This window comes from Mustelus asterias, chromosome 10 (genome assembly GCF_964213995.1).
Source record: "Mustelus asterias chromosome 10, sMusAst1.hap1.1, whole genome shotgun sequence".
Lineage (NCBI taxonomy): Eukaryota > Metazoa > Chordata > Chondrichthyes > Carcharhiniformes > Triakidae > Mustelus > Mustelus asterias.
Window position 1 is genome coordinate 110,451,327 of NC_135810.1, and position 26,670 is coordinate 110,477,996.

Consider the following 26,670-nt stretch of genomic DNA (forward strand, 5'->3'; position numbering starts at 1 on the left):
TAAATCAAACTGAATTATTATCACTGCTACGAATACCCCTTGCAACTGCCTAGCTCCATTCCCTAAAACTAAATCAGGAACAGCCCCTTGTTGGGCTTGTATGTACGAGCTGAAAATGTTCTCTGGATGCATTTCCATGATTTTACACCTCTATAACTTTTACATTCATTTTATCCCAGTTAATATTGGGGTGGTTGAAATCCTCTACAATTGCTATCCTGTTATATTTTGCACTTCTCAGCAATTTACCTACATATTTGCTGCTCTAACTCTGACTGTTTGGGGTCTATTGTCTTCTAACAGCAGTGTGATTGCCTCCATTTCTTTTGTTCCTCGATTCAAACCACATGGCTTCATTCAGTGAACCTTCCAGCATATCTTCCTTGCTCACAGCTGTGATTGTTCATTTAACCAGTATTGCAAGTTACCCCCCCTCCCCATTCCTTATCCTACTCACTAACCCATCTGAAAACCCTCTAACTAGGAATATTTAGCTGACATTCCTGCCCGTTAAGCTATGATAACTAAGAAAATAATACAAAATTAAGAAGGATAATCCTTTTTTTAGCTCCAAGCTGGTCTCCTGGCCGGTGAACTAAAAATTCCCTCTGATCCTAAAGTCTGGAACTTGGTAAATGCCTGATGTATGTTAATTCAAATGTGCAGCTTGTGAGTTTTTCAGCATGAAACTTTTAAAATAAAATTTCATTGTAAATATAAATCGGTCAAGTGGTTTTTACTTGAAATATAGAAAATAGGAGCAGGAGGAGGCCTTTGGCCCTTCGAGCCTGCTCCACCATTCATTATGATTATGGCAGACCATCCAACTCAATAGTCTGATCCCACCTTCACTCACCCTTATCCTTTGATCTCCTTCGTCCCAAGAACCAAATCTAACTCCTTCTTGAAAACATACAATGTTTGGCCTCAGCTGCTTTCTATGGTAGATTGGAGGATTTCACTTCCAATTCTAGTCTTGACTGATGTTCATGCTCTGACCTCAGCAAGTTTTTTTTTCAGCCTCTTAAATGGCTGTTTGCAACAGTACACTGGCCAAGACCGCAAGGTCATGAATGACAGTCCATCACTCAAACCAGCCTCCCATCCATTGACTCTGTCTACACTTCCCACTGCCTCGGCAAAGCAGCTAGCATAATTAAGGACCCCACGCACCCCGGATATTCTCTCTTCCACCATCTTCCTTCGGGAAAAAGATACTCTGAGGTCACGTACCAACCGACTCAAGGACAGCTTCTTCCCTGCTGCTGTCAGACTTTTGAATGGACCTACCTTGCATTAAATTGATCGTTCTCTGCACCCTAGCTATGACTGCAACACTACATTCTGCACTCTCTCGTTTCCCTCTCTAAGAACGGAATGTTTTGTCTGTATAGCGCGCAAGAAACAATACTTTTCACTATGTTAATACATGTGACAATAATAAATCAAATCAAAATCAAAAATATTCCCTTCATGAAATGTTAAGATGGCATCTCCTGTCTAACTTTTTCTTCCTCACCAGGAAAGGAAATCCATTCATTGCTGCTCTCAGGTTGTCATGTTCAGCTTACAAATTTTTGGGAACAAGTCACCATCTGCCCTATATCAAAGAGGAATGCTTGATGGGGAATATGACTAAACTGAGTAGAATTCTTTTTTCTCTCCTTTTCACTGAGGCATTGCCCTCTTGCTGGCATATGTTTCCATAGACACCAAACATTCTCCAATGCTTCATCACCACTTCAAATGACCACTTTTGGCAGCCTTACCAATGACCAACGATTTGCAAACTTGATCAGTCACCAATGAGTGCGCGCCTTTCCTCCTGTTCAACTGTAATGTGTCTATGATTGTAAGGTTTGTTGATATTCACAGTCAAAGCTCACAAAGTGTTCACATCCAGCAGTGAACATAAAGAGACTTGCAGTCAGGCCCCAACCCCACTAAAATAGTAAAGTCCATTATTCTAATCTAGCTGCTATCCCCCTACTGCAACTCAGCTCACACAACACAAAATTGGTAGCCAGTGTAATTTCAAAAGCCAGTAAGGCCCATGGGCAAACAGCCAGCTGGCTATTCCAGTCTGAATACAAGAAGCAAAGAACAAATAAAACATTCCAAACATCCAGCTCACCCTGTCATCCAGGTATCAGTCAGCTTTTGCAGGAATATTTTCCTTTATTTCTCCTACTTTTAAGGGAAAGACTACAATGTTGAAATTATTTTATCTGCAACAATGACTTGCATTCGTATTGTACCTGTAATCTTGAAGCACTTGACAAACATAAGACTGAACTAAAGGTGGAGGTATTAAGAGAGAGTGACTGAAAGCTTGGAAAAAGAAGTGGGTTTTAAGAAGAGGAGGAGAGGGAAGTGCAAGAGAGGTTTAGAAACAGTTAAGCAGGCATGTCCTCCAATGGGACAGACCAGCACAATGGTTCCAGATGCCTCTGTTTAAAAAATTAGGATCTCCTTTAGCTTTGATACCGGAATAGACTTGCTGGTGACTGACATTCAGATGGGGTGTTTTACAGAGATGAATGTGCCCAAACTGTCCAATATCTAACTTCATGCGAGTGCAATGTTGGGACTATAAAAGGACAACTTATGATCTGCTGGTGACTGACATTCAGATGGGGTGTTTTACAGAGATGAATGTGCCCAAACTGTCCAATATCTAACTTCATGCGAGTGCAATGTTGGGACTATAAAAGGACAACTTATGATCTGCACTGAATGTTGTGTCTGTTGCATTTGACCTCACATTCACTTCTCCAATGTTCACAAACATCTCACGCTGAGGTGTTTCACTATCAATTGATCAAAAGCAATTAATGATATCTGGGGGACCAAAGAGCAGGTAAAAATACACTACTAAGGCTCGCTTCAATTATTAATAAATTGCACTATCATGTAATGTCTGTCTCTTGTTTCCGTGCACCTCTCCCCATTCTTTTCTGTGGAGGAGGAGTGCTTGGCCTCCACATCTCATCCTGTCGAGACTTAGAGGTGCAATTCCACATCCTGTGACTTTGTGGTGCAGCATGTTGGCCTGTTCCTGAGAATGGGCTTCAAGGAAGACACTGGTTGAGAGAGAGTAATGGAAAATATTGTTTTTGGCTCTCCCACCAACAGCTGCAGTTCTTATTAAATGGAAGGCCACTTGTCCTTCATGTCATTCTGTAAGAAATACAACCCTGAAGCATTTCTAATCACAGACCAAGAACATAAATTTATTATATCTAACTTCTTAATTGAAAGCATGAGTAAAAGTAGTTTAACGGCACACTTTATTCAACCAAGCTAGGAACAAACGGTCATGGTGAGTTTCTTTCTACGGTATTATAAAAATAATGCTTTTTTAAGGTCCTGTTCATCTGTGACAGTAAAATTATAAAGGAAGCAAGATAGATTACTATTTCATTAAAAGTTAGAATGATTAAGATTAGAGAGGATATAGAACATATTTGGTTAACATGATTGTGAAAGATGCTCATCAGTTGTTTGGCAGCAAGCAGAGCACTGGCATTACATGAACACAAACTGCAGTTGTGTATCCTAGGGAACACTGTATTTGAGGCATAGATGAAGAATTCATTCATTCCTGATCTTCATCTTGGGAGTTCACATCTTCTGATTCATTTGCATGATTGGAGTCACCAACACCAACTTCTTGCACCTAAAAAAAATGTACTATTTGTATTTTAACATGTTTCGTATTCAATGCAAAGAAAATGTGCTAATATCCAAATCTGTAAATATATTTTCTCTGTGCAACATGTTTGCTCTGGAGTTTAATATGAAGTAAGTGACTTTCTCCCAAATTGCACCAACACCCCACCTTGCCATGCTTTTCTTTTCAGTGGTCACATGCTCACAGGTAGCTTTGTAAAATATTATTAAAAAGCAATGCACCTAGAAGTTTAACGCATCTACATCTATATTTTTTCAGTTAAATTATCCTGACAATTCTATATATATTGATCAATTAAACATCAGCATTTGAAGCTGTATCCAAATACAGCTTGTAATATTATTTTTTAAGAAAATCTTGTGTAAAAAAAAAATGCTGAAAGAGCTTTTGGCAACAAACTAGAGAAAACCATTTAGTGATTATTTTGGGGAAGACAACTGTTTGAAAAACCTGTGGAAAGTGACTTTCAGGAGCTTCAACTTCATCTAGGATTTTTGAGTTTTCTACGGCTGAAAAATGGATGAGCTGCAGGTCTGCCATCAGGGCTGGAGAAGCAAGCAGAGACCGGGAACTTGTGGCACAAGGATTAAATTGGGTAAGGTGCATCACAAAAGATCATGTACCACATGCATTCTCTCTAATGTTGTATCTCAAATTCTGTGAGAAGCAGCCTGTCCAGTTTATTGGGAAGACTGTGAGTGAGCTTTGCCCTGTGTTGTGCAGCCCTGGCATGCACAGCCATCAATGGCTATGCCTCAGGGTCATTTCTAGACTGAAACAGGTGACCTTGTCAATATGTCAAGTTACCATGCACTGTTGTATAAGGCAGGTGACTGATGTATTCTGACAGGTGGAACCATCACCTTTTTGGCTGGATGCTGCCAAAGAAGAGGAGAGTGCTCTGGGCTTTGCCTGAGTTACTGACGTCCCACAGGTCCTAGGAATCATCAATTTTACTCACACAACTCTATATGAAGATCCTGGAATATTTGTTAATAGAAAGGGTTTCCTCTCTGAATGTTGAGCTAATGTGGGACCACCAACAGCAGGTCTGTACTCTGTTTCTTGCTGGTTTTAATAATGTTTTTATATCAGGTATACAAACAGTCACTTGGCAGTAAAGAATTTGAATATTAATAGAAAGACACAATTGGTGGTCTGTACAAATTGAATATCCTTTATCCAAAATCCTCAAAGTCAATTGGAGTTCAGATCATTTCTGTTTTTGGATATCGTACATAGTCCTAGGTCTACTTGCATTACAATGACCTGAGCCTAGGCTAGCTATAGTCTACAGTAAAAAAAATGACTGGAAATGATACAATGAATGTATCTTCGAATAATAAATACAGGGTACCTGTAATTTTCATTTGACATGTTCACCACAAAAATCACAAGGTAAATAGTGCAGCCAAACATCTAGACTTTCCACAGGAAAAGTCGATGAGGTTCAAAAAAAGTGTGGTTTTTGGATGTGTTCAGATTTACAGATAAAGGATACTCGATCTGCAGTATAAATTGTGAAAGTTTTTGAATTTGACATTCTTTTGTCCTGATGCATGCAAAACAAAAAGCTTTGGCAACATGTATCTCTTTTCAGCAATGCCTTTACCCTGCACGAGGAGAGGTCTACAAGGCAAGAGGATAAATAATGAACGGTAGGATGCTAGGAATTACAGAGGGACCTTGGAGTGAATCTCTAAAGATCCCCGAAGGCAACTAGATAGGCAAATAGGGAGGTTAAGAAAGCATAAGGTAAAAGTTGATCTTTCTCTACACCCTAGCTATGACTGTAACACTACATTCTGCACTCTCTCATTTCCTTCTCTATGAATGGTATGCTTTGTCTGTATAGCGCGCTAAAAACAATACTTTTCACTGTATGTTAATACATGTGACAATAATAAATCAAATCATATGGAATACTTACCTTTATTAGACGAGGCATAGAATATAAGAGCAGGGAGGTTATAATGGAGCTGTATAAGACGCTTGTTAGGTCACAGCTGGAGTACTGTGTGCAGTTCTGGTGGCCACGCGATAAAAGTGATGTGATCACACTAGAAAGGGTACATTGGAGAATCGCCAGGATGTTGCCTGGACTGGAGCATTTCAGCTATGAACAGAGCTTGGATAGGCTGGGGTTGTTTTCCTTAGAGCAAAGAAGGCTGAGGGGAGACCTCAAGAAGCTGTACAAAGTTATGAGGGATATAGAGAGGGTAGGTAAGAAGTCAGTTTTCTCCTTAGTAGAGGGATCAGTAATCAGGAGGCATAGATTTTAGGTGAGGGGATTTGAGGAAAAGCTTTTTCACCCAGAGTGGTGGGAATCTGGAAGTCGCTGCATGAAAGGGTGGGAGAGGTGGGAACTCTCATAGCGTTTAAGAAGCATTTAGATGAGCACTTGAAACGCCATAGCATGCAGGGCTACGGATTGTGTTAGTAAATGGTATTAGAATGATAGGCGTATGATGGTTGGCACAGACCTGATGGACTGAATGGCCTTTTTCTGTCCTGTAAATCTCTATGACTAGTCCTCAAATCCATGCCATTGGGTGTCAGGCTGGTTTGGGAAGAAGGGCTGTCTCTGACCACCTGGCTCATGACTATCAGGAGGACTACAAACAAAGCCAGGATTCAACCTGAGCTCTGATTGAGCAAGGCCATTGGTATTCTGAAGCAGGTTCCACTATCTAGACAGATCTGAAGAGGTGTTTCAGTATAGCGCCAAGAGGGCCTCTGGACTTGCTGTTGGCTGCTGCATTCTCCACAATTTCATCCTGCTAAGGGAGCAACTCTTCAGCCATGACCAGAAAGAGCATCATGCAACAATCCTCCCAGCTGCCAGATCTGTGCATCAATGAATAGTTCCAACAGCATCTTTTAGCCTTCCAACCTGCTACCATCACATCGACTCATGCTGTGTTCTCATCTTCACTATTTCCAAACAATCACAAACTTTTTCAGAATGGTTAATTTCATCACAAGAGGCACAAATGTAAGATTAGAAGGAACAATGCTCAACTAGGTCGAAGAATAATCTGGCTTCCATCTCTAGTTGATGCAGCAACAAGAGAAAGGATTCTGAGGATTACCAATTGTTTTATTTATTTTTGAAATCTCAGATTTGTTTAATGTTTACAGCATGGTAATATAGTTAATTAATTAATGGAACCATAGAATCCCTGCCATTTAGCCCATTAGGTCTGCATGGACTGTCCAGAAGAGCATCTTACCCATGCCCACACCCTATTTCCCTAACCTGAACATATACCATAGCTAATCCACCTAACTTACACATCTTTGGGCACAAAGGGGCAATTGATCATGGCCAATCCACCAAATCTGCACATCTTTGGACTGTGGAAGGAAACCAGAACACCTGGAGGAGACCCACGCAGACACAAGGAGAACGTGCAAACTCCACACAATCACCCAAGGCCTGAACTGAAGCTAGGTCCCTGGCGTTGTGAGGCAGCAGTGCTAACCACCATGCTGCCCCAGAATTAATGATGGGGCTTCTATTCTGTAATGGGTGAAACTCGCAGAATATTTATGTGACCAAAACAATGGAGAACAAATTATTTATGTAATTGGATGAAAATGAGGTTCAGTAATTATTTGTAACAGAGATGACTCAGGAACACAGATTTACTTGCAACCAAGAACAGATGAAGTTGGTAGATTTATCATTTGTTTGGATGGGTGAGGAGAACAGATTTATTTGTGTAATTATGATGGTGACGGGTATTGATCAATTATTGATGTACCTGAGTAATTTTAAAAATAACCTGAAGTGGCAGTATGGGAAAGTCGTGTTGAGAATGGAGAAACCATTTTGTATTAGGATTCTAGACCACCAGGGTGCCTAAGGTTAATGACAACACAGTGTGCTAGCAAGCAAAACAGTTACATTATTTATAGTATGGCTTAAGTCATGACATTTAACTCCCGTATTCTATAAATAAGCTATATAAAGCAGTTTTAGACTACCTGCTGTTTTTAGCATTTGAATTCTAACTCTGTCCACCCATTGAAAAACATTTCCCACTCCCCCTCAACATGGCAGTTAATCTCAATATGAGACTCATAATCTATGGGACAGCTCTTCCGGAAATTTTTACCATTATAACCCAGAACTAATCCTGACCCTTTTGGAATAACCGCAATCAAAAACCGGCTCAGGTTTTCCTGGGAAGTCACACCAGTAGAATAGGGACTCTTGAACATTGCAGGAGAAAGGAAATTATGGGGTAAGTGACTTACGCCATTGGTTATGTCACTAGGGACTTTTCCACTGCTCCTGCGTTATCATTGCCAAAAGCAGTGAGAAGCAAGTCGGTGTATATCAACTAATATTTTTCAAACTGTAAGGAAACTTAAATGAATAATTAAGTATTTGCACACAATTAGTCTTCATGTAATGGTAATAGATAATCTTTTTATGTTGGGAAGATATATTGAAGCAGCACACATTGCCCAGACCAGTGTGCCCATTCGACCTGGGTGTTTGAAATCTGGAAAGCTGACTATTCCACAGAGGGGCCTTGAAGTCGAAGGTTATTTTCGAAACCGAAAGTAAAATACATTATTGTATGCCAGAAGTGATGGCAGAATTGCCTTGTAGATATGTACCTCTGATCAATCCTTTTAAATAGTTAGCTGCTTCCTCAATGATCATCATCTTTTTTTCACAGGGATACAAAGAATGCAACTTGGTTATTTTGTTTTAGGGGGAAAGTGTCAAGTAGGCAATGTGGGATTAGCTGCCCATTGTACATCCCTCCCGAGAGAAGGCACTGGGAATGGAAACCTGGGGAGGAGGCGGTTCATTTAATATCACCCTGTTCTAACACTATTGCCCAAGATCAAATCTATTCCACTCACTTACCCCCAATCACCCGATAAAACGTAATTTGTTAACTGACAAAATTAAGTATACATGGAATAGTTGCCCGGGTGCACATTCTATTTAGCTTTTTTTAAAATTAGTAATCTCATTCAAACATAGAAAATCATTACAGGACTCGACAGGGTAGATGCAGGCTAAGTCGCAGAGTAAGTAGCTGGCCATTTAAGACTGATACTTGGAGGGATTTCTTCACTCAGAGGGTGGTGAATCTTTGGAATTCTCTGCCCCAGAGGGCTGCAGAAGCTCAATCATTGACTCTGTTCAAAACTGAGATTGATAGATTTCTACATTTTAAAAACATCAAGGGATGTAGAGGTAGTGCAGGAAAACGGTGTTGAAGTCGATCAGCCATGATCTCATTGAATGGCCAAGTGGGTTTGAAAGGCTGAAAGGCCTTCTTCTGCTCCTATTTCTTATGCTTTCATCTGTTGATAACAGCCACAAAACATATAATTCACATAAAGCAGAATCTTCTAGCTTAAATGTGAAGTGAACAAAAGGAACTAAGATCTATCTGGGCAGCACACTACATAGGACCAGGGATAGGCAATTCATCTCCTGAAGCTGGTTCCACCTTTTAATTAGATCATGGCAGACCTGTTCCTCAATTCCATTTTCCCACCTTTGATCATATCCTTTGATACCCGAACGTTAACAAAAAGGTTACCAACTCCAGTTCAGACTTGGAAATTGATTGATCTGCATGCACATTCTTTTGGGCAGTGATCCCCGTTAAAATTTTGTGGCGCACAGCCAGTTTTCTTTCAATGCACAGCGCCTGTAACTTTATCCACTTGGCCGCTATGTAGCATGGAACAAGTCGGTATGGGTATGTGCACTCACAGCTGAGTGGAAACATTGATTTTGGGGTGTGGGGGCAGAATTCCTGATTTCCACTACCTACTCCCATGCAGCAAAAATGCTCCCTGATCTCACTCCGAAATGGCTGAGCATTAATTCTGCGGTTGTTCTCCCACCAGAGGGAGTAGCTTTTCTGTTTTTAATCTACCAAATCCCTCTATCATTTTAAACACGCGAATTTGATCACTCCTCAACCTTCCAAACTCAAGGGAATACACACCAAGTTTGTGCAACCTGTCCTTTTTTGCCCTGGTAAATTGGTGAACCTGTGCTGTACCCTTCCAAGCAGCCAGCATAATCGGAGACCCCACCCACACCAGATATACTCTCTTCCACCTTCATCCGTCGGGATAAAAATGCAAAAGTGTGAGATCACGCACCAACCAACTCAAGGACAGCTGCTTCCCTGCTGCCATCAGACTTTTGAATGGGCCAACCTCGTATTGTGTTGATCTTTCTCTACACCCTAGCTTTGACTTTAACACTACATTCTGAACCCTATCCTTTCCTTCTCCCCTCTGCACTCGATGTACAGTATGATTTGTCTGCATAGCATGCAAGAAACAATACTTTTCACTGTATCCCAATACATGTGACAATAATAAATCAATTGTTTTGTTTCTGAGGTGCAGTGCCCAAAACTGAATGCGGTATTCTAGATGGAGTCTGATCAAGGCTCTGTAAAATTGAAGAATATCTTCCCATCTTTTATGTATTGCAATCCCCTTGAGATAAAGGACCAACATTCCATTAACCTTTTCAATTACTTCAGTCCCTGTGAACTAGCTTTTAAATATTCCCCTTGCTCTTCCATAGTCTCCTGTCAATAAATATTCTGATTTGACCCTTTTAGATCCAAAACAGATGATCTCACACTTCTCCACATTAAACATTACCTGCCACAGTTTTGCCCACTCACTTAATCTCTCTCTATCCCTTTGTAACTTGCTGCCCCTTCCACCCTTCATGGTGAAAAGCTGAGGCCTAAGTACAAGTTATGAGCTATAATATGTCACATCCAGATAATCAGATTACATTCCCTTTAGCTTTTTTCTGTCTCCTACTTCCCAACCAATTACAAATCCATGTCACAAGATAACCTCCAATTCCACGCGCATATGGCATGCTTGCCTTTATAGGACAGGGCATAGAGTATAAAAGTTGGGGTCAGATGTTGCAGATGTATAGAACGTTGGTTCGGCCGCATCTGGAATACTGCGTCCAGTTCTGGTCGCCACACTACCAGAAGGACGTGGAGGCTTTGTAGAGAGTACAGAGGAGGTTTACCAGGATGTTACCTGGTATGGAGGGGCTTAGTTATGAGGAGAGATTGGGTAAACTGGGGTTGTTCTCCCTGGAAAGACGGAGGATGAGGGGAGACTTAATAGAGGTGTATAAAATTATGAAAGGCATAGATAGGGTGAACGGTGGGAAGCTTTTCCCCAGGTCGGTGGTGACGTTCACGAGGGGTCATAGGTTCAAGGTGAAGGGGGGGAGGTTTAACACAGATATCAGACGGACATATTTTACACAGAGGGTGGTGGGGGCCTGGAATGCGCTGCCAGGCAAGGTGGTGGAGGCGGACACACTGGGAACGTTTAAGACTTATCTAGACAGCCATATGAACGGAGTGGGAATGGAGGGATACAAAAGAATGGTCTAGTTTGGACCAGGGAGCGGCGCGGGCTTGGAGGGCCGAAGGGCCTGTTCCTGTGCTGTATTGTTCTTTGTTCTTGTTCTTTGCTATCATTTTTGCTGATAACCTCTTGAACAGAACCTAATCAAACCTCTCCTGGAAGTCCAGAAGGAAATATTTCTGTCCTCCTCCAGAGATGAAATTTGCTGTAACTAATCCTTTTCAAAATGCTGACTCTTGATCAACACTCAGTCATTCTGTACTTGATGATAGATTCCACACTGTAACAGTCATTCCTGGTTTTTCTCTCCCTCTTGCCTAAAATAATGGTATGACATTGATCATTTTCTACCATGTATTCTATACATTTGCAATACCTTATATCTCCAGTTACATTCACAGTGAATGAAATTGCTGGCAGAACAAGCAAAATCCTACAGACTTGATTTTGTACATTTTGATATAAGCTAAATTAGTCTGCCTTGGGGTGACAAAGTTATACCATGATGAGGAAGTTATTCATTGTAAAGTTGCTTGGGTTTACCTGGTGATTTTTAATCAACAATTTCACATATTCTGTCAAAAGTATCTGACCTCTGATTCTGTTGTATTCTCATCTTCATCCTTGCGTTCTTGCATTTCTTCTGGAGAGACAATAAGCAACATGCAACAATCCATAGCCACTGTGTAATTGTGTTTTGGTAGTCGTTCTTTAAAAAACAGACTCACATCATAATGCCAACTCTGTAGGCTCTTAATGTAACTATTGTTAATTGTTGCAAAGTTTTCAAAGCAGCGTGTTCCATGAAAGATCGCATTGAAAGATCACAGTTCTTTGTGCAGGGCCCCATCACGGTTGAAAAGAATGGAAGAGATTGAGATAATCAGGAAATTGTTACATGGTGACTGAGTGTAGTAATTAAGGATAAGAGGTGTCTTAACTGTTGGTTAGACATGACTGAAGAAGCCATGTATGAAGAACTGAAAATAAAACCGTGAAAGGAAAGATAAAGATCTAGATCTATGGAATGACTCAAAATGGTAACATGTAAAGGGGTGCAATGTTAAGTGCCCACGTTTTTGTTATCTATACATCAATAAAACAAGAAAGTTCTGATGCTATGGCAAACTGATAACCAGATGCAACTTGAATGTCTACCCTTTGCTTTAATGTCTTCCTTACTTTTAATTAGGGTATGTGATGTAGGGGGGCTAATTAGGCTAATAAAAACACATAACCATAGATTTAGGAACATGAACACAATACTAACTTTAGAGTGAATGATCTTGGACTATGGGAACATAAGTCAGGGCTATTGCCATAGAAGACAGCTCTGTATGATTAACAAATATTTCTCATTTAAAACGTGTACAGTGCAGCCCCGTTATAACACGATGGTTGGGGTACATAAAATGTTGTCGCGAAAAAAGCGAGGTCACGCTAAATTGGGGTCGCGCTAAATTTGCTACATTTTAGCGGGAAAAAAAGGGTCCAATGATTCATCACGTTATATCCGAATTCGCGCTAAATTGGGTCGCGTTAAATCGGGGTCCCACTGTATTTTGAATTTATAAGATGGATGTGTTTTGCTTTTAGTGACAGTTTGTGAAACTTCAGTCAATGACAAAATACAGCAGGCCCTGGTGGGAGAGGTAAGAAACAATAGGTCCACTGCAGAGCAGTTATGTTATCAGCAGTGGTCGGGAACAAGATGGCTGCCAAAGCCAGCTACTGAATAGAGTCATGCAACTTTGAGTTGATAACACAGGTGGTGAGTAGACATAAGGGACTTCACAGGGTCGGACGAGAGTCATGTGGGTTCAATTTGGTGGGAGTCATTCCCCATTTCACTGTCCAGTGTCCCATGTTATTGGGCAACAGAAGGGAGGTAATGTCTGTAATTAATGACAAATGAAATCCCATGAGGTCATGCTGTGTATTGTTATTGGCTGGAGTTAATAACAGGATGATTATTGACTGATTTGTATTAATGTTTACTGGATAGTGCCCACTGGAAAAGTGGGCAATATGATTTTGGGAATGTATAATTGCTTTCACAGGGACCTTCAGACTGATATCCAGCTGCCCGCATCTGTGGTGCGGGACTTCCTCATATCACTCTCACATTTGCTCATTTGGTTAAATAAAGTTACGTCTTAAAAATCAGTACACTGTATTCTGAATCTCTGTATTAGCTTAAGTAACAACACATAGCCTCAAGAGGAAAACCCCTGTCTCCAGTATGGTTCTGCAGGCACAAATGTCATTTGTCATGTATGAGCTGAGACCATGAACACAGTAGGTTGACGATGGAAGGAAGCATATCTGGTCCTCACCAATATTCTAAGCAAGAATCAGTGTATTGTGTGATTTTTGTGAGAATTTTATTGAATGATATAGTAGATTTTCTGCACTCCTGAGCTCGGGAACTAATGTCAATTTCAGTAGCAGATCATCAGCTCATAAAACTGACTCGGACATTTGTGGAATCAGTCTGTTTTGCATAACTCGGAGACTCCACCCTGACAAAAACTCAGGAAGAGACAGTCATCTAGTCTGCTGTCTTTCACGTCCTGACAGGAGAGCATTAATATAGGACAGGTCTTCCCACCCTTATAGTTAGGATGGTGTAAGGAGACCAAATAAAAAAAGATGTGAACTTGAAAATACAGTGTAGTATATCACAAAAGAATTTGGTTAATTAGTCACACCATTAACTTTCTTGTGCTTCTCAGCCTTTTGGCTAAGATCAAGCTTAAGATGGGGTGCAATGCCTTACCTTGCCAGGTTGGATCTTGTTTGTCTCCCATGGGGACCATGAATTGAATTCAATTGGAATTTGAACTTGGTTTTTGGAGCAAGCAAGGGGATGGATTCAGGACTGTCAGGTCCACTCTGAGCATTGGCTTTGTACCCTTAAGAATGGTGTAAAATTTTAATTAAAAAAATACTTACCATTGACACCATCTACAGTCACCCCAGTACGATCATCTTCATTCCCTGTCTGCACCAGGCTCTCTTCTTGGGTTTCTTTTCAAAAAAAGTAACAGTACAACTTGTTAAAAACATAGCATAAACTAGTGACAGCACACTTCAATGTACAGATACAGAGATGTGTATGCAAGTATAGTACAATAAAGTCTGCATACACTGCAGCATAGAGGGGGGATAATATATTTTTAAATAAATCTTCTGAACTAATTTCCATCATAATTATCGTGAAGATTGGAGGACAAGTACTTTCCCTTGCAGAAAGAAATATTGGACAGAGCAGTGAGCATGAGATAATTGGAGCTTGTATAAAGGCAACATAATTGTGCAGGATGTTAATTTTCAAAATCTAGATTAGTGCAGGAATTCCTAATGGTAGTGTCTTAGGTCCAAACGTCTTTAGTTACCTCAACTATGATGTTCCTGCCAGTATAAAGTCAGAAATGGGGATGTTCACTGATGATTGTTGAGTTTTCAATGCCATTTCCAAATCCTCAGACACCAAAACAGTCTATGCCTGCCTGCAGCAAGACCTGGACAACATTCAGGTTTGGTGTGATAAGTGGTAAGTAATGTCCATGCCACAAATTCTAGGCAATGACTTAACATAGAGACTAGAAGCAGGAGTAGGCTATTCGGCCCTTTGAGCCTACTCCGCAATTCATTTTGATCACGTCTGATCATCGAATTCAATATGCTGGTCCCCCCCTTTGCCCCATATCCCTTGATCCCTTTAGCCCCAAGAACTATATCTAATTTATTCTTGAAATCACACAACGTTGTAGCCTCAACTACATTCTGTTGTAGTGAATTCCACACATTCATCACCCTCTGGGTGAAGAAATTTCTCCTCACCTCAGTTCTAAAAGGTTTACCCCTTATCCTCAAACTATGACCCCTAGTTCTGGTCTCCCCCACCATTGGGAACATTCTTTCTGAATCTACCCTGTCTAATCCTGTTAGAATTTTATAAGTTTCTATGAGATTCCCTCTCACTCTTCTAAACTCCAGTGAATATAATCCTAACTGACTTAGTCTCTACTCATATGACAGACCTGCCATCCCAGGAATCGACCTGGTAAACCTTCACTGTACTCCCCCTATAGCAAGGACATCCTTCCTCAGATAAGGACACCAAAACTGCACACAATATTCCAGATGTGGCCTCACCAACACCCTATACAATTGCAGCACAACATCCCTATCCCTATACTCAAATCCTCTCGCTATGAAGGCCAACATTCCATTTGCCACCTTTACTGCCAGCTGTACCTGCACACTTACTTTCAGTGACTGATGCATGAGGACTCCAAGGTCTCGTTGAGTATCCACCTCTCTCAATTCACACCCATTCAAATAATAATCTGTCTTCCTATTATTGCTATCAATGTGGATAACCTCACAGTTATCCACATTATACTGCATCTGCCATACATATGCCCACACACTCAGCTTGTCCAAATCACACTGAAGCATCTCTGCATCCTCCTCACAGCTCACCCTCCCACCCAACTTTGCATCATCTGCAAATTTGGTGATAATACATTGAGTTCCCTCTTCCAAATCATTAATATATAATGTGAACAGTTGGGGCCCTAGCACAGATCCCTGCGCAACCCCACCAGTCACTGACTGCCAATCAGAAAAAGACCCATTTATGCCAACTCTTTGCTTCCTACCTGCTAACCAGCTTCCTATCCATCTCAAGACATTACCTGCAATCCCGCGTGCTTAAACTTTACTTAGTGGTCTGTTATGTGAGACCTTGTTGAAAGCCTTCTGAAAGTCTAAATAAACCACATCCACTGGTTCTCCTCAATCAACTCTACTAGTTACATCCTCAAAAAATTCCAATAAATTTGTCAAGCATGATTTCCCTTTGTCTGATTATACCACTGCCTTCCAAATGCTGAGTTATGAAATCCTTTATAATGGACTCTAGCAACTTCCCCAGTACTGACGTTAGGCTCACTGGTCTATCGTTCCCTGTTTTCTCTCTATCTCCCTTTTTGAATAGCGGGCTTACATTAGCTACCCTCCAATCTGTAGGAACTATTCCAGAGTCCAAAGAATTTTGGAAAATAACCACCAATGGATCTATTATTTCCAGAGCCATTTCCTTAAGTACTCTGGTTGAAGATTATCAGGCCCAGGAGATTTATCCACCTTCAATCCTATCAATTTCCCCAAAACCATTTCTGTGCTAATGCTGATTTCCTTCGGCTCCTCACTAAAACATGTTTCTCTCAGCACTTCTGGTACATTATTCATGTCTTCCTTTGTAAAGACTGAAGCAAAGACTTCTCCAACAAGAAAGAATATTCCTATTGAGTAGAACCTTAAATGGACCAGCCATTTAAATAGCTACAAGAGCAACTCTGAGGCTAGGGATCCTGACTCCTCAAAGCCTGTTCACCATCTACAAGGCACAAGTCAAAAGTGTGATAGAATATTCCCCATATGTCTGGGTGATTGCAGCTGCGACAACCTTCAAGAAGCTCAATAGCTTTCAGGACAAAGCAGTCCTCTTGATCAGCACTTGATTCACCATCTCAAACAGTTCTTTCCAGCAATGGTGCACCATGGCAGTAGTGTGCATCATCTACAAGGTGCACTGCAGCAGCCCACCAAGCCTCCTTTGACAGTGCATTCTAAACTGGTAACCAATACCACCGCGTAGAACAAGGACACCAGACACATGGGAACACCAGCACCTCCAGGTTTCCTTCCAAGCTTAAACAACATCCTGACTTGGAATAATATTGAGGTTTCTTCATGTTGCCAGGTTAAAATCCTGGAATTCTCTTCCCAACAATACTCATAAATGTACCTATATCAGATGGACTGTAGTGGTTCAAGAAGGCAGTTCACCACTACTTTTGCAGACGTAATTAGGTGTGGATGATGCTGGCATTGTTATCGATACTCACATTTCATAATGAAAGAAAGGACTTGACAAATAAAATTGGCAAGGTTTGGCAAAGATGATCTAATAGAATGGCCCCAGTGGATTGGAAGTTAGCAAATGCAATACATTATTCAAGGAAGGAGGAAGAGAGCCAACAGGGAACTGTAAGCCAGTCATCAAGGGAAATGCTTGAATCTATTATCAAGAAAATCTTTTTCATTAACTGAGAAAATCAGACAGTCAATATGGATTTACAAAAGGAAAACTAACTTTGATAAATTAGTAATATTTTTTGAGGATGTAACTAGATACAGGGGAGATAATAGATGTAATACAGTAGGATTTCCAAATGACATTTGATAAGCTGCCACACAAAAGGTTAATAAGCAAGATAAAAGTGCTTGGAGTATTTTTAGCATGGTTGGATAGTCAGTTAATGGATAGGAACCAGAGAAGAAGGGTACACAGTATTTTCACATTTTCAGGCTGTAACTAGTAGATTGCTGGAAGGGTCAATGCTGGGAGCTCAGTTATTTACAATTTACATTAATGACTTCGTTGAAGAAACAGAATAATGAATCCAAATTTACTGATGATGCAATGCAAGATGGAAATGTACTAAAAACAGAAAATGCTAGAAGAACCCAGCAGGCCTGGCAGTATCTGTGGAGAGAGAAACAGAGCTAATGGGTGGAATTTTCCATCAGCGGGATTTTTCACTCCTGCCAAAGCCAATGGACTTTTGAATGGCTCACCACATTTTAGAGCCCCACCCTTTCTATGATGGGACTATAAAATTCAGTCCAATATTTCAACTCCATATGATATTTTCAGGTGGAAAAGTAAGCTGTGAAGAGGATACAAAGAGTGCAAAGAGTCATAGAGGTTTATGGGCATTAAAGCAGGCCCTTCGGCCCAACTTGTCCATGACGCCCCTTTTTTAACCCCTAAGCTAGTCCCAATTGCCCACGTTTAGCCCATATCCCTCTATACCCATAAGAGATATCAACAGAGGAAGGGAATGGGCTACAATGTGGAAGACGGGAGTGTAATATGGGTAAACATGAGGTTATTTAATTTGGTCATGAGAATAGTAAAGCAGAATATATTTTTAAGGGCACAAAATTTGTAGGTGTTGATGTTCAGAGATACATGCATGTATACATACAAGAATCACCAAATTTGCAGATACAGCAAGCATTTAGGAAGACAAACAATATGATAGCTTAATGCAAGGGGATTCAAGTACAGTACAAGAATAAGGAAAATTTGCTACATTTGTATGGGGCTCTAATGAGGCTACACCTGGACTACCATGTACAGTTTTGGCTCCAAAAATGCATTGAAGGCAATGCAATGAAGGCTCAGTAGAATGGTCATGGGATGAGAGAATTTTCTGATGGTAGGAGGCTGATTAAACTGGGCCTAAGTTCTCTGCAGTTTAAAAATTGAGAGCTGAGCTCATTGAAACAAGCAAGATCCTGAAGAGACTTAACAGAGAGTGGACACAGATGTTGTTTTCATTGACTGGGGAATTTAGAATACAGGGGAGACATAGGATGAGAAACTGATCATTTAAAACTGAGATGAGGTGAAATTTCTTTTCTCAGAGATTTGTAAATCTTTGGAATTGTCTACCACAAAAAATGGTGGGGAGTCCAGAACGAAGGGTCATAGTTTGAGACTAAGGGGTAAACCTTTTAGGACTGAGGTGAGGAGAAATTTCTTCACCCAAAGAATGGTGGAATTCACTAGCACAGAAATAGTTGAGGCCAAAACATGGTTTCAAGGAGAAATTAGCTATAGCTCTTGGGGCTAAAGGGATCAAAGGATATGGGGGGAGGGGGATCAGGATATTGAATTTGATGATGAGCCATTGAGCCTTACTTCTGTTGTAGGCAAAGTTTTGGAAAGGATTATAAGAGATAGGATATATAATCATCTAGAAAGGAATAATTTGATTAGGGATAGTCAACACGGTTTTGTGAAGGGTAGGTCGTGCCTCACAAACCTTATTGAGTTCTTTGAGAAGGTGACCAAAGAGGTGGATGAGGGTAAAGCAGTTGATGTGGTGTATATGGATTTCAGTAAAGCGTTTGATAAGGTTCCCCACGGTAAGCTATTGCAGAAGATACGGAGGCATGGGATTGAGGGTGATTTAACGGTTTGGATCAGGAATTGGCTAGCTGTAAGAAGACAGAGGGTGGTGATTGATGGGAAATGTTCATCCTGGAGTTCAGTTACTAGTGGTGTACCGCAAGGATCTGTTTTTGGGCCACTGCTGTTTGTCATTTTTATAAATGACCTGGATGAGGGCGTAGAAGAATGGGTTAGTAAATTTGCGGATGACACTAAAGTTGGTGGAGTTGTGGACAGTGCAGAAGGTTGTTGCAGGTTACAGAGGGACATAGATAAGCTGCAGTGCTGGGCTGAGAGGTGGCAAATGGAGTTCAATGCGGAAAAGTGTGAGGTGATTCACTTTGGAAGGAGTAACAGGATTACAGAGTACTGGGCTAATGGTAAGATACTTGGTAGTGTGGATGAACAGAGAGATCTTGGTGTGCATGTGCATAGATCCCTGAAAATTGGCACCCAGGTTGATAGGGTTGTTAAGAAGGCGTACGGAGTGTTAGCTTTTATTGGGAGAGGGATTGAGTTTCGGAGCCAGGAGGTCATGTTGCAGCTGTACAAAACTCCGGTGCGGCCACACTTGGAGTATTGTGTACAGTTCTGGTCACCGCATTATAGGAAGGATGTGGATGCATTGGAAAGAGTGCAGAGGAGATTTACTAGGATGTTGCCTGGTATGGTGGGAAGGTCTTATGAGGAAAGGCTGAGGGACTTGAGGTTGCTTTCGTTAGAGAGAAGAAGGTTAAGAGGTGACTTAATAGAGGCATACAAGATGATCAGAGGATTAGATAGGGTGGATAGTGAGAGCCTTTTTCCTCGGATGGTGATAGCTAGCACGAGGAGACATAGCTTTAAATTGAGGGGTGATAGATATAGGACAGATGTCAGAGGTAGGTTCTTCACTCAGAGAGCGGTAAGGGCGTGGAATACCCTGCCTGCAGCAGTAGTGGACTTGCCAACATTAAGGGCATTTAAATGGTCATTGGATAAGCATATGGATAATATTGGAATAGTGTAGGTTAGATGAGTTTCACTGGTCGGCGCAACATTGAGGGCCGAAGGGCCTGTACTGCGCTGTATTGTTCTATGTTCAAAGTGAATGGCAGAGCAGACTCAAAGGGCCGAATAGCCTACTCCTGCTTCTATTTTCTGTGTTTCTATCAATTAAGATATTTGAGGCTGAGATAGGCAGATGTTTGGTCTTGGGGAATTAAGGGATAGGGGGAGCAGGCAGGAAAGTGGTGTTGAGGTAGAACAATCAGCCATGATGGTGTTGAATGGGGGTGTAGGCTTAAGGGATATATGATGTCTACAATTGCCCTCACAGTCCCACAAGCATCTTGTCTGCAAAGTAAAAATGGTGCAGGCCTGTGATGAGGTAATTTCTCTATGCTGTTCACCAGAGGTAAAGCATGCAAGGAGACCCAAAGAAGGAGTAAAATAAAAACATTGTTCTGGAGGCAAGGCATTCTCAAGAAGCAAAGAAAAAAATAAAGCTGCTTTATTCTTCCTTACCAGGTAGATTTCCCTCTGAATCCGAGGAATCACAGTTGTTTGGACCACTGCAATCATAATTTTTGGAAATTAGTGTTTTGCCAAATGCGAAAGAAATTTAAGTGCCACAAAAATAAATATGAATGCAAACTTGTGCACTAGCATTTAGCTAGTAATAAATATCCCTGCCAATATTCATAGATCATAAAATCATAGAATCCCTACAGTGCCAAAGGAGGCCATTTGGCCCATCGAATCTGCACCGACCACAATCCCACCCAGGCCCTACCCCGATATCCCTACATATTCCTTGGACTCAATTCTGGCATGCACTCAAATAATGCCTCTTAATGCCTTCCAGCACTGAGTTTGTGGGGGTCAGTGACAGAATACCTATTTAACATGGAGCAGATGGTACAAGTTTCAGCTCGGGCAAATTTCTGACACAAGCCTACCCCATGTGTTTGGAGACCTCAACCACCACCCACTGGACAGTTCCAGGCATGGCCCTCTCTGCTCCTTGAACAAAAAGGCTAATCAATTCCAAAAAAAAAGGAAACAAAATAATTCAGGTGTTCATTTCCCAGGCCCAGACTCCATAGTTTGGACCCATGAGGAAGTTGTTATGCCTTACCCTCACTTGGTGTATTACTATCCACTGATACACAGGGTCCCCAGTGCTGCCAATGAGGTGGGAGCTCCTGGCATCAAATGTCACCGCCCTCTTGTCAAAATTAGCTCTGTAAGTCATGGACAGTGGTTCTACCCTTATAAAGCGGCCAGACCAATCGATCTCTACTGCCTAGTTCACGCACAATTCACAATACAACTTTGGGCCCATTCCGCTGAACAGAGCAGATACATACCTCAAATTCTATTTCCCAAATGGAAGTGCGGATCTTGTGCAATCACAAGCCCCTCTAAAGACAGGAATTTTCCAGCCTTCTTGCTCTTTTTCCCAGGCCTATCGGCCATTGAAATCTCAGTTCAAATCAGCAGGACAGAAGATTCCACTGGCATGAAGGGCTGGATGCCAAAACTTAATTAAGCAAACCAGTCTCCCATCCATTGACTCTGTCTACACTTCCCGCTGCCTCGGCAAAGCAGCCAGCATAATTAAAAACAAAGAACAAAGAACAAAGAAAATGACAGCACAGGAACAGGCCCTTTGGCCCTCCAAGCCTGCACTGACATGCTGCCTGACTGAACTAAACCCCCTACCCTTCCGGGGACCATATCCCACCATTCCCATCCTATTCATGTATTTGTCAAGACGCCCCTTAAAAGTCACAATCGCATCTGCTTCCACTACCTCCCACGGCAGCGAGTTCCAGGCACCCACCACCCTCTGTATAAAAAAACTTGCCTCGTACATCTCCTTTAAACCTTGCCCCTCGCACCTTAAACCTATGCTTAAGGATTCCATGGACCCTGGACATTCTCTCTTCCACCTTCTTCTGTCGGGAGAGAGATACAAAAGTCTGAGGTCACGTACCCACCGCCTCAAGAATAGCTTCTGCCATTTACTGAATAATTTGTACCTGAATTTGATCTTCCAAAATGCATCATCCCGCATTTGTCCATCTGCCATCAGACTTTCGAATGGACCTACCTCGCATTAAGTTATAGAGTCATAGAGGTTTACAGCATGGAAACAGGCCCTTTGGCCCAACTTGTCCATGCTGCCCTTTTTTTTTAAAAACCCCTAAGCTAATCCCAATTGCCCGCATTTGGCCCATATCCCTCTATACCCATCATACCCATGTAACTATCTAAATGCTTTTTAAAAGACAAAATTGTACCCGCCTCTACTACTACCTCTGGCAGCTTGTTCCAGACACTCACCACTCTCTGTGTGAAAAAATTGCCCCTCTGGACACTTTTGTATCTCTCCCCTCTCACCTTAAATCTATGCCCTCTAGTTTTAGACTCTCCTACCTTTGGGAAAAGAGGTTAGAGGAAGCCCCTCCATTGCATGCAGTACTCAACCAACTTCGTGAACCAATTTAAATGTTTGGGGCAAAGGTAAAAGTGTATTATCATGACCAGGAATGATAATTCCATTTGCGAAGCCCATGGTCATTGTAACCTATTTAATATAAACATGGCTCAAGCTTTGACAAGCTGAATTTTTAAGAAAATGAATTAAAACAGCCAGTATTTTCACCACATAAAAAGACTCAGTTGATAATCTATTGAATACCAACACATGACAGGATCTAGCTGTTCCTTGAATGAATGACAGGGTCACCCATTTAAGACTGAGACGAAGAGGAATTTCTTCTCTCAGAGGGTAGTGAATCTGTGGAATTCTTTACCGCAGAGGGATGTAGAGGCTGGGTCATTAAGTATGTTCAAGGTGAGAGTGACAGTTTTTAATCAGTCAGGGAATCAAGGGTTATGGGGGCAAGGCGGGGAAGTGGAGTTGAGGATTATATCAGATCGACCATGATCTCATTGAATGGCGGAGCAGACCTGATGGGCCGAATGGCCGAGTTCTGCTCCTATGTCTTATGGTCTTATGACCGCCCCCATTCTTACTGACAACCTGTTCCAACTGTCAATCACTCACTGTGCGACCAAATATTTTGTGACATTTCCCTAAATTTGGTCTTCACGAACCTGAACCTTGACATTTTATCCGGCTGCCTGGCGTATCTGAAAATACTGAAGATGTGAGAACAATGATGATGTGATAAAATCTCTACATGTGAGAAATTCACATTGGTTTATACCTTGCATTTTGTTCCACATCATGGGTTCCATCTGTCAAAGTAAGAATAAGAAACAACCATCTTCAGTGCATTTCTGCTCCTGTGTTCGTGCTTATATTTTGTGTTCTTCAGTGTTTTATTCATACAACAGATTTAATGTGTCAAGTAGGTGGCTCTGATTTACAGTTAATATTTAATGCCACCATTTACACAGTCAAAACTTAGTTTTTAAAAGCAGCAAAATAACATAAGATCAAGGAACAATACAGCACAGGAACAGGCCCTTCGGCCCACCAAGCCTGCACCGATTCCTAATCCTTATTTAGACCTACTACTTATTGTCCATATGGGGTTTCTATCCCTCTGTTTGCCTCCTGTTCATGTGTCTGTCAAGATACGCCTTGAACATTGTTCATGTGCCTGCTTCCACCATCTCAACTGGCACCCACCACTCTCTGTGTGAAAAACTTACCCTGCACATCTCCCCTAAACTTTCCCCCTCTCTCGTTGAACCTGTACCCTCTTGTAGAAACATGGAAACTAGAAGCAGGAGTAGGCCATTTGGCCCTTCAAGCCTGTTCCACCATTCATCATGATCATGGCTGATCATCAAATTCAATATCCTGATCGCTACAGGAAACTGGAACACCCAGGGAAAACCCATGCAGACACAGGGAGAACATGCAGACTCCACACAGACAGTGACCCAAGCCGGGAATCGAACCCGGGTCCATGGCGCTGTGAAGCAGAAGTGCTATCCACTGTACCACCATGCCACCCTGGTAGCGGTAGTGTGATGACCAGTACTGCATGCAATACTCCAAATGCGGCCTAACTAAAGTTTTATACTCGAACCCCCAGCTGATGAAGGCATGCCATATGCCTTCTTGACCACCATATCCACCTATGTTGCCACTTTCAGAGACCCGTATGCCCAGATCCCTCTGTATGTCTATATGGGACAGCACAGTGACACAGTGGTTAGCACTGCTGCCTCACAGTGCCAGGGAGCTGGGTTCGATTCCCGGCTTGGGATGTGTCTGTGCGGAGTTTGCACGTTCTCCGGTGTTTCCTCCGGATCCTCTGGTTTCCTCCTTTAGTCTGAAAGACGTGCTGGTTAGGTGCATTGGCTGTGCTAAATTGTCCCTCAGTGTATTCAAACAGGCGCGGGAGTGTGGCGACTTAGGGAATTTTCACAGTAATTTCATTGCAGTGTTAATGTAGGCCTACTTGTGACACTAATAAATAATCCTAAACATAAATGTCAATGTTCCTAAGGGTTCTGCCATTTACAGAATAATTAGTACCTGAATTTGATCTTCCAAAATGCACCATCTCACATTTGTCCGGATTAAACTCCATCTGCCATTTTTCTGCTCAAGTCTGCAATCTATCTGAATCCTGCTGTATGTTTGACAAACCTCATCACTATCTGCAATTCTGCCAATTTGTGTGTCATAAGTTCATGCTTTCTTTTGTAAATGACATCATTTCAATAATATTCTGCTTTACTATTCTTCCCACCGTAATTGACAACCTCACATTTTCCCACATTATACACCATCTGCAATTTTTTTACCTACTCATTTAACCTATCTGTATCCCTTTGCAGACTCTGCATCCTTCTCACAACTCTGTATCCTACCAATCATTGTATCAGAGCAAATTTCATCACAATATAGCCAGTGCCTTCATCCAACTATTAATATAGATTGGAAATACTTGACGCCCCAGCACCGATCCCTGTGATACTCCACTAGTTACAGCTTTCGTGAAAGTGCCGACCCATGTTATGGCACGGTTTAAGAGGTGGGTTGCTAAGTGGCCACTCACCTGGTCGGTCAGTCAGTGTTGGCAGACTGTTCAACTCTGGAGCTTCACACAAAGCCCAAACGTTCACTTTCCAACAGGAGCTACTAAAAAGCCATCAGGAGGGTGAATCATAAATGGTTTCACCAGTCCACCCACCACCCCCCATTATTCAAGTCAGTCACAACTCTCCGTTGCCAAGCAGAGAGCTGGATCGCCTTGCATCTGCATGCACTCACCTGGTGAAGGAGCAGCGCTCCAAAAGCTCGTGCTACCAAATAAACCTGTTGGACTTTAACCTGGTATTGTGTGACTACTTACTCTGCATGCTTCAGTAACACCCAATGACTGTATTTACACTAAACCAGAGAGAAAATCTATGACCTGATTTTTAAAAATATTTACGTTTGCAGTATCCTTTGAATCGCTTGATAAGGAATACGATGATGAGAAGTAGCAGAATGCCACCGAGGATGATACAGATATATAAGGGAAGGTGATTTGTGCCGCCATTTGCTACTACAACAGGACAATCTCTTCCGCCTAACCCTAGCTGATCTTGATTCGCGTCTTCATTCCATGGATCTGAAGTTTCTGCTGTTTTCATCGTAGATCGTATTGCGCTGGAGTAACTTTCAGTCCTCAGACTCGCAGGCTCAGGGGATGTGTCCTGCATCCATTCTAAATCGTTCCACACGTTCTGTGAGGAGTTTGTGGTCGCTGATGTTGTTTTCACTTGTGTGGTGGTTTCCTGGGTGGTCGACGACGCAGTTGTCGCCTCAGAAGTGATAACGGGGATTGCTGTGCTCACTAAGTAATCATAATCTCCAGCAAATGTCGTATCAAGAAAATCAAGCTCTGCAACAATGAAATAAATGTTAGTTTTTTCGAAACAAAACTGAGCTGTAACTTAGCTTGCTGAATGTACCGGTGTGAGTTGACAGGAAAATTATAATTTCGCCAAGGCACCTCAAATTGTTCACATTTCTAGACCACCTGTGACCCATGATCATACACTTCTCTATATGCAAAAATGCGTTCACAAAACCGATGCTCACGCTGAGTTTCTTTCTCTCCAGACTTGAAGTAGATTTGATTCAAAAACTTCTCCCGCCCCACTTTTAAGAAAATCCCAGTGACACATTGCCATTCGTCCTACGAGTTCCACGATATATACCAGGTCAAGGTGCTGCTGAAGAAATGTTTGCAATTGCAAAAAATTTAAAAGGGCAACATTGTAGCTCCGTCAGAGAATTGGACTCTGAGGATGGAATTTTCCAGTCCCCCCCACCACGGGATTCGTAGCGAGCGGGGGAGAGTGGGTGAGAGGAGGGACCATGCAAATGTTCGTTGACCCTCAAGGTGGGATTTTCCGGTTTTGGGGTGAGCGTGACTGGAAAATTCCACCCTGAATCTTAGAGGCCATGACTTTCTCTGATTTGAGTACAACAATTTACTTTCTTTATTTTTTCATGGGATGTGGACGTCACTGGCAAAACCAGCATTTGTTGCCTATCCCTAAT

General features: G+C 41.8%; 1 protein-coding gene and 1 long non-coding RNA gene across 2 annotated transcripts in view; one reads left to right on the plus strand and one right to left on the minus strand.

The window, feature by feature from the left end:
* Positions 1 to 3,215: 3,215 nt before the first annotated feature.
* Positions 3,216 to 26,670, minus strand: part of LOC144500100 (uncharacterized) — a 51,924-nt gene continuing 28,469 nt past the window's right edge. Inside the window, exons 4-9 of the mRNA XM_078222877.1 lie at positions 25,553 to 26,005; positions 23,360 to 23,390; positions 20,646 to 20,692; positions 14,057 to 14,131; positions 11,695 to 11,744; positions 3,216 to 3,679 (exon numbers count right to left, since the gene is read on the minus strand). Of these exons, the coding sequence (XP_078079003.1) occupies positions 3,599 to 3,679; positions 11,695 to 11,744; positions 14,057 to 14,131; positions 20,646 to 20,692; positions 23,360 to 23,390; positions 25,553 to 26,005 (737 nt within the window). The 3' untranslated portion in view covers positions 3,216 to 3,598. The remainder of the gene's footprint in view (positions 3,680 to 11,694; positions 11,745 to 14,056; positions 14,132 to 20,645; positions 20,693 to 23,359; positions 23,391 to 25,552; positions 26,006 to 26,670) is intronic.
* On the plus strand, positions 7,725 to 25,623 carry LOC144500101 (uncharacterized). Its single transcript, XR_013498921.1, has 3 exons — positions 7,725 to 7,944; positions 13,162 to 13,239; positions 25,561 to 25,623. It is a non-coding gene; the product is annotated as an uncharacterized LOC144500101 (long non-coding RNA).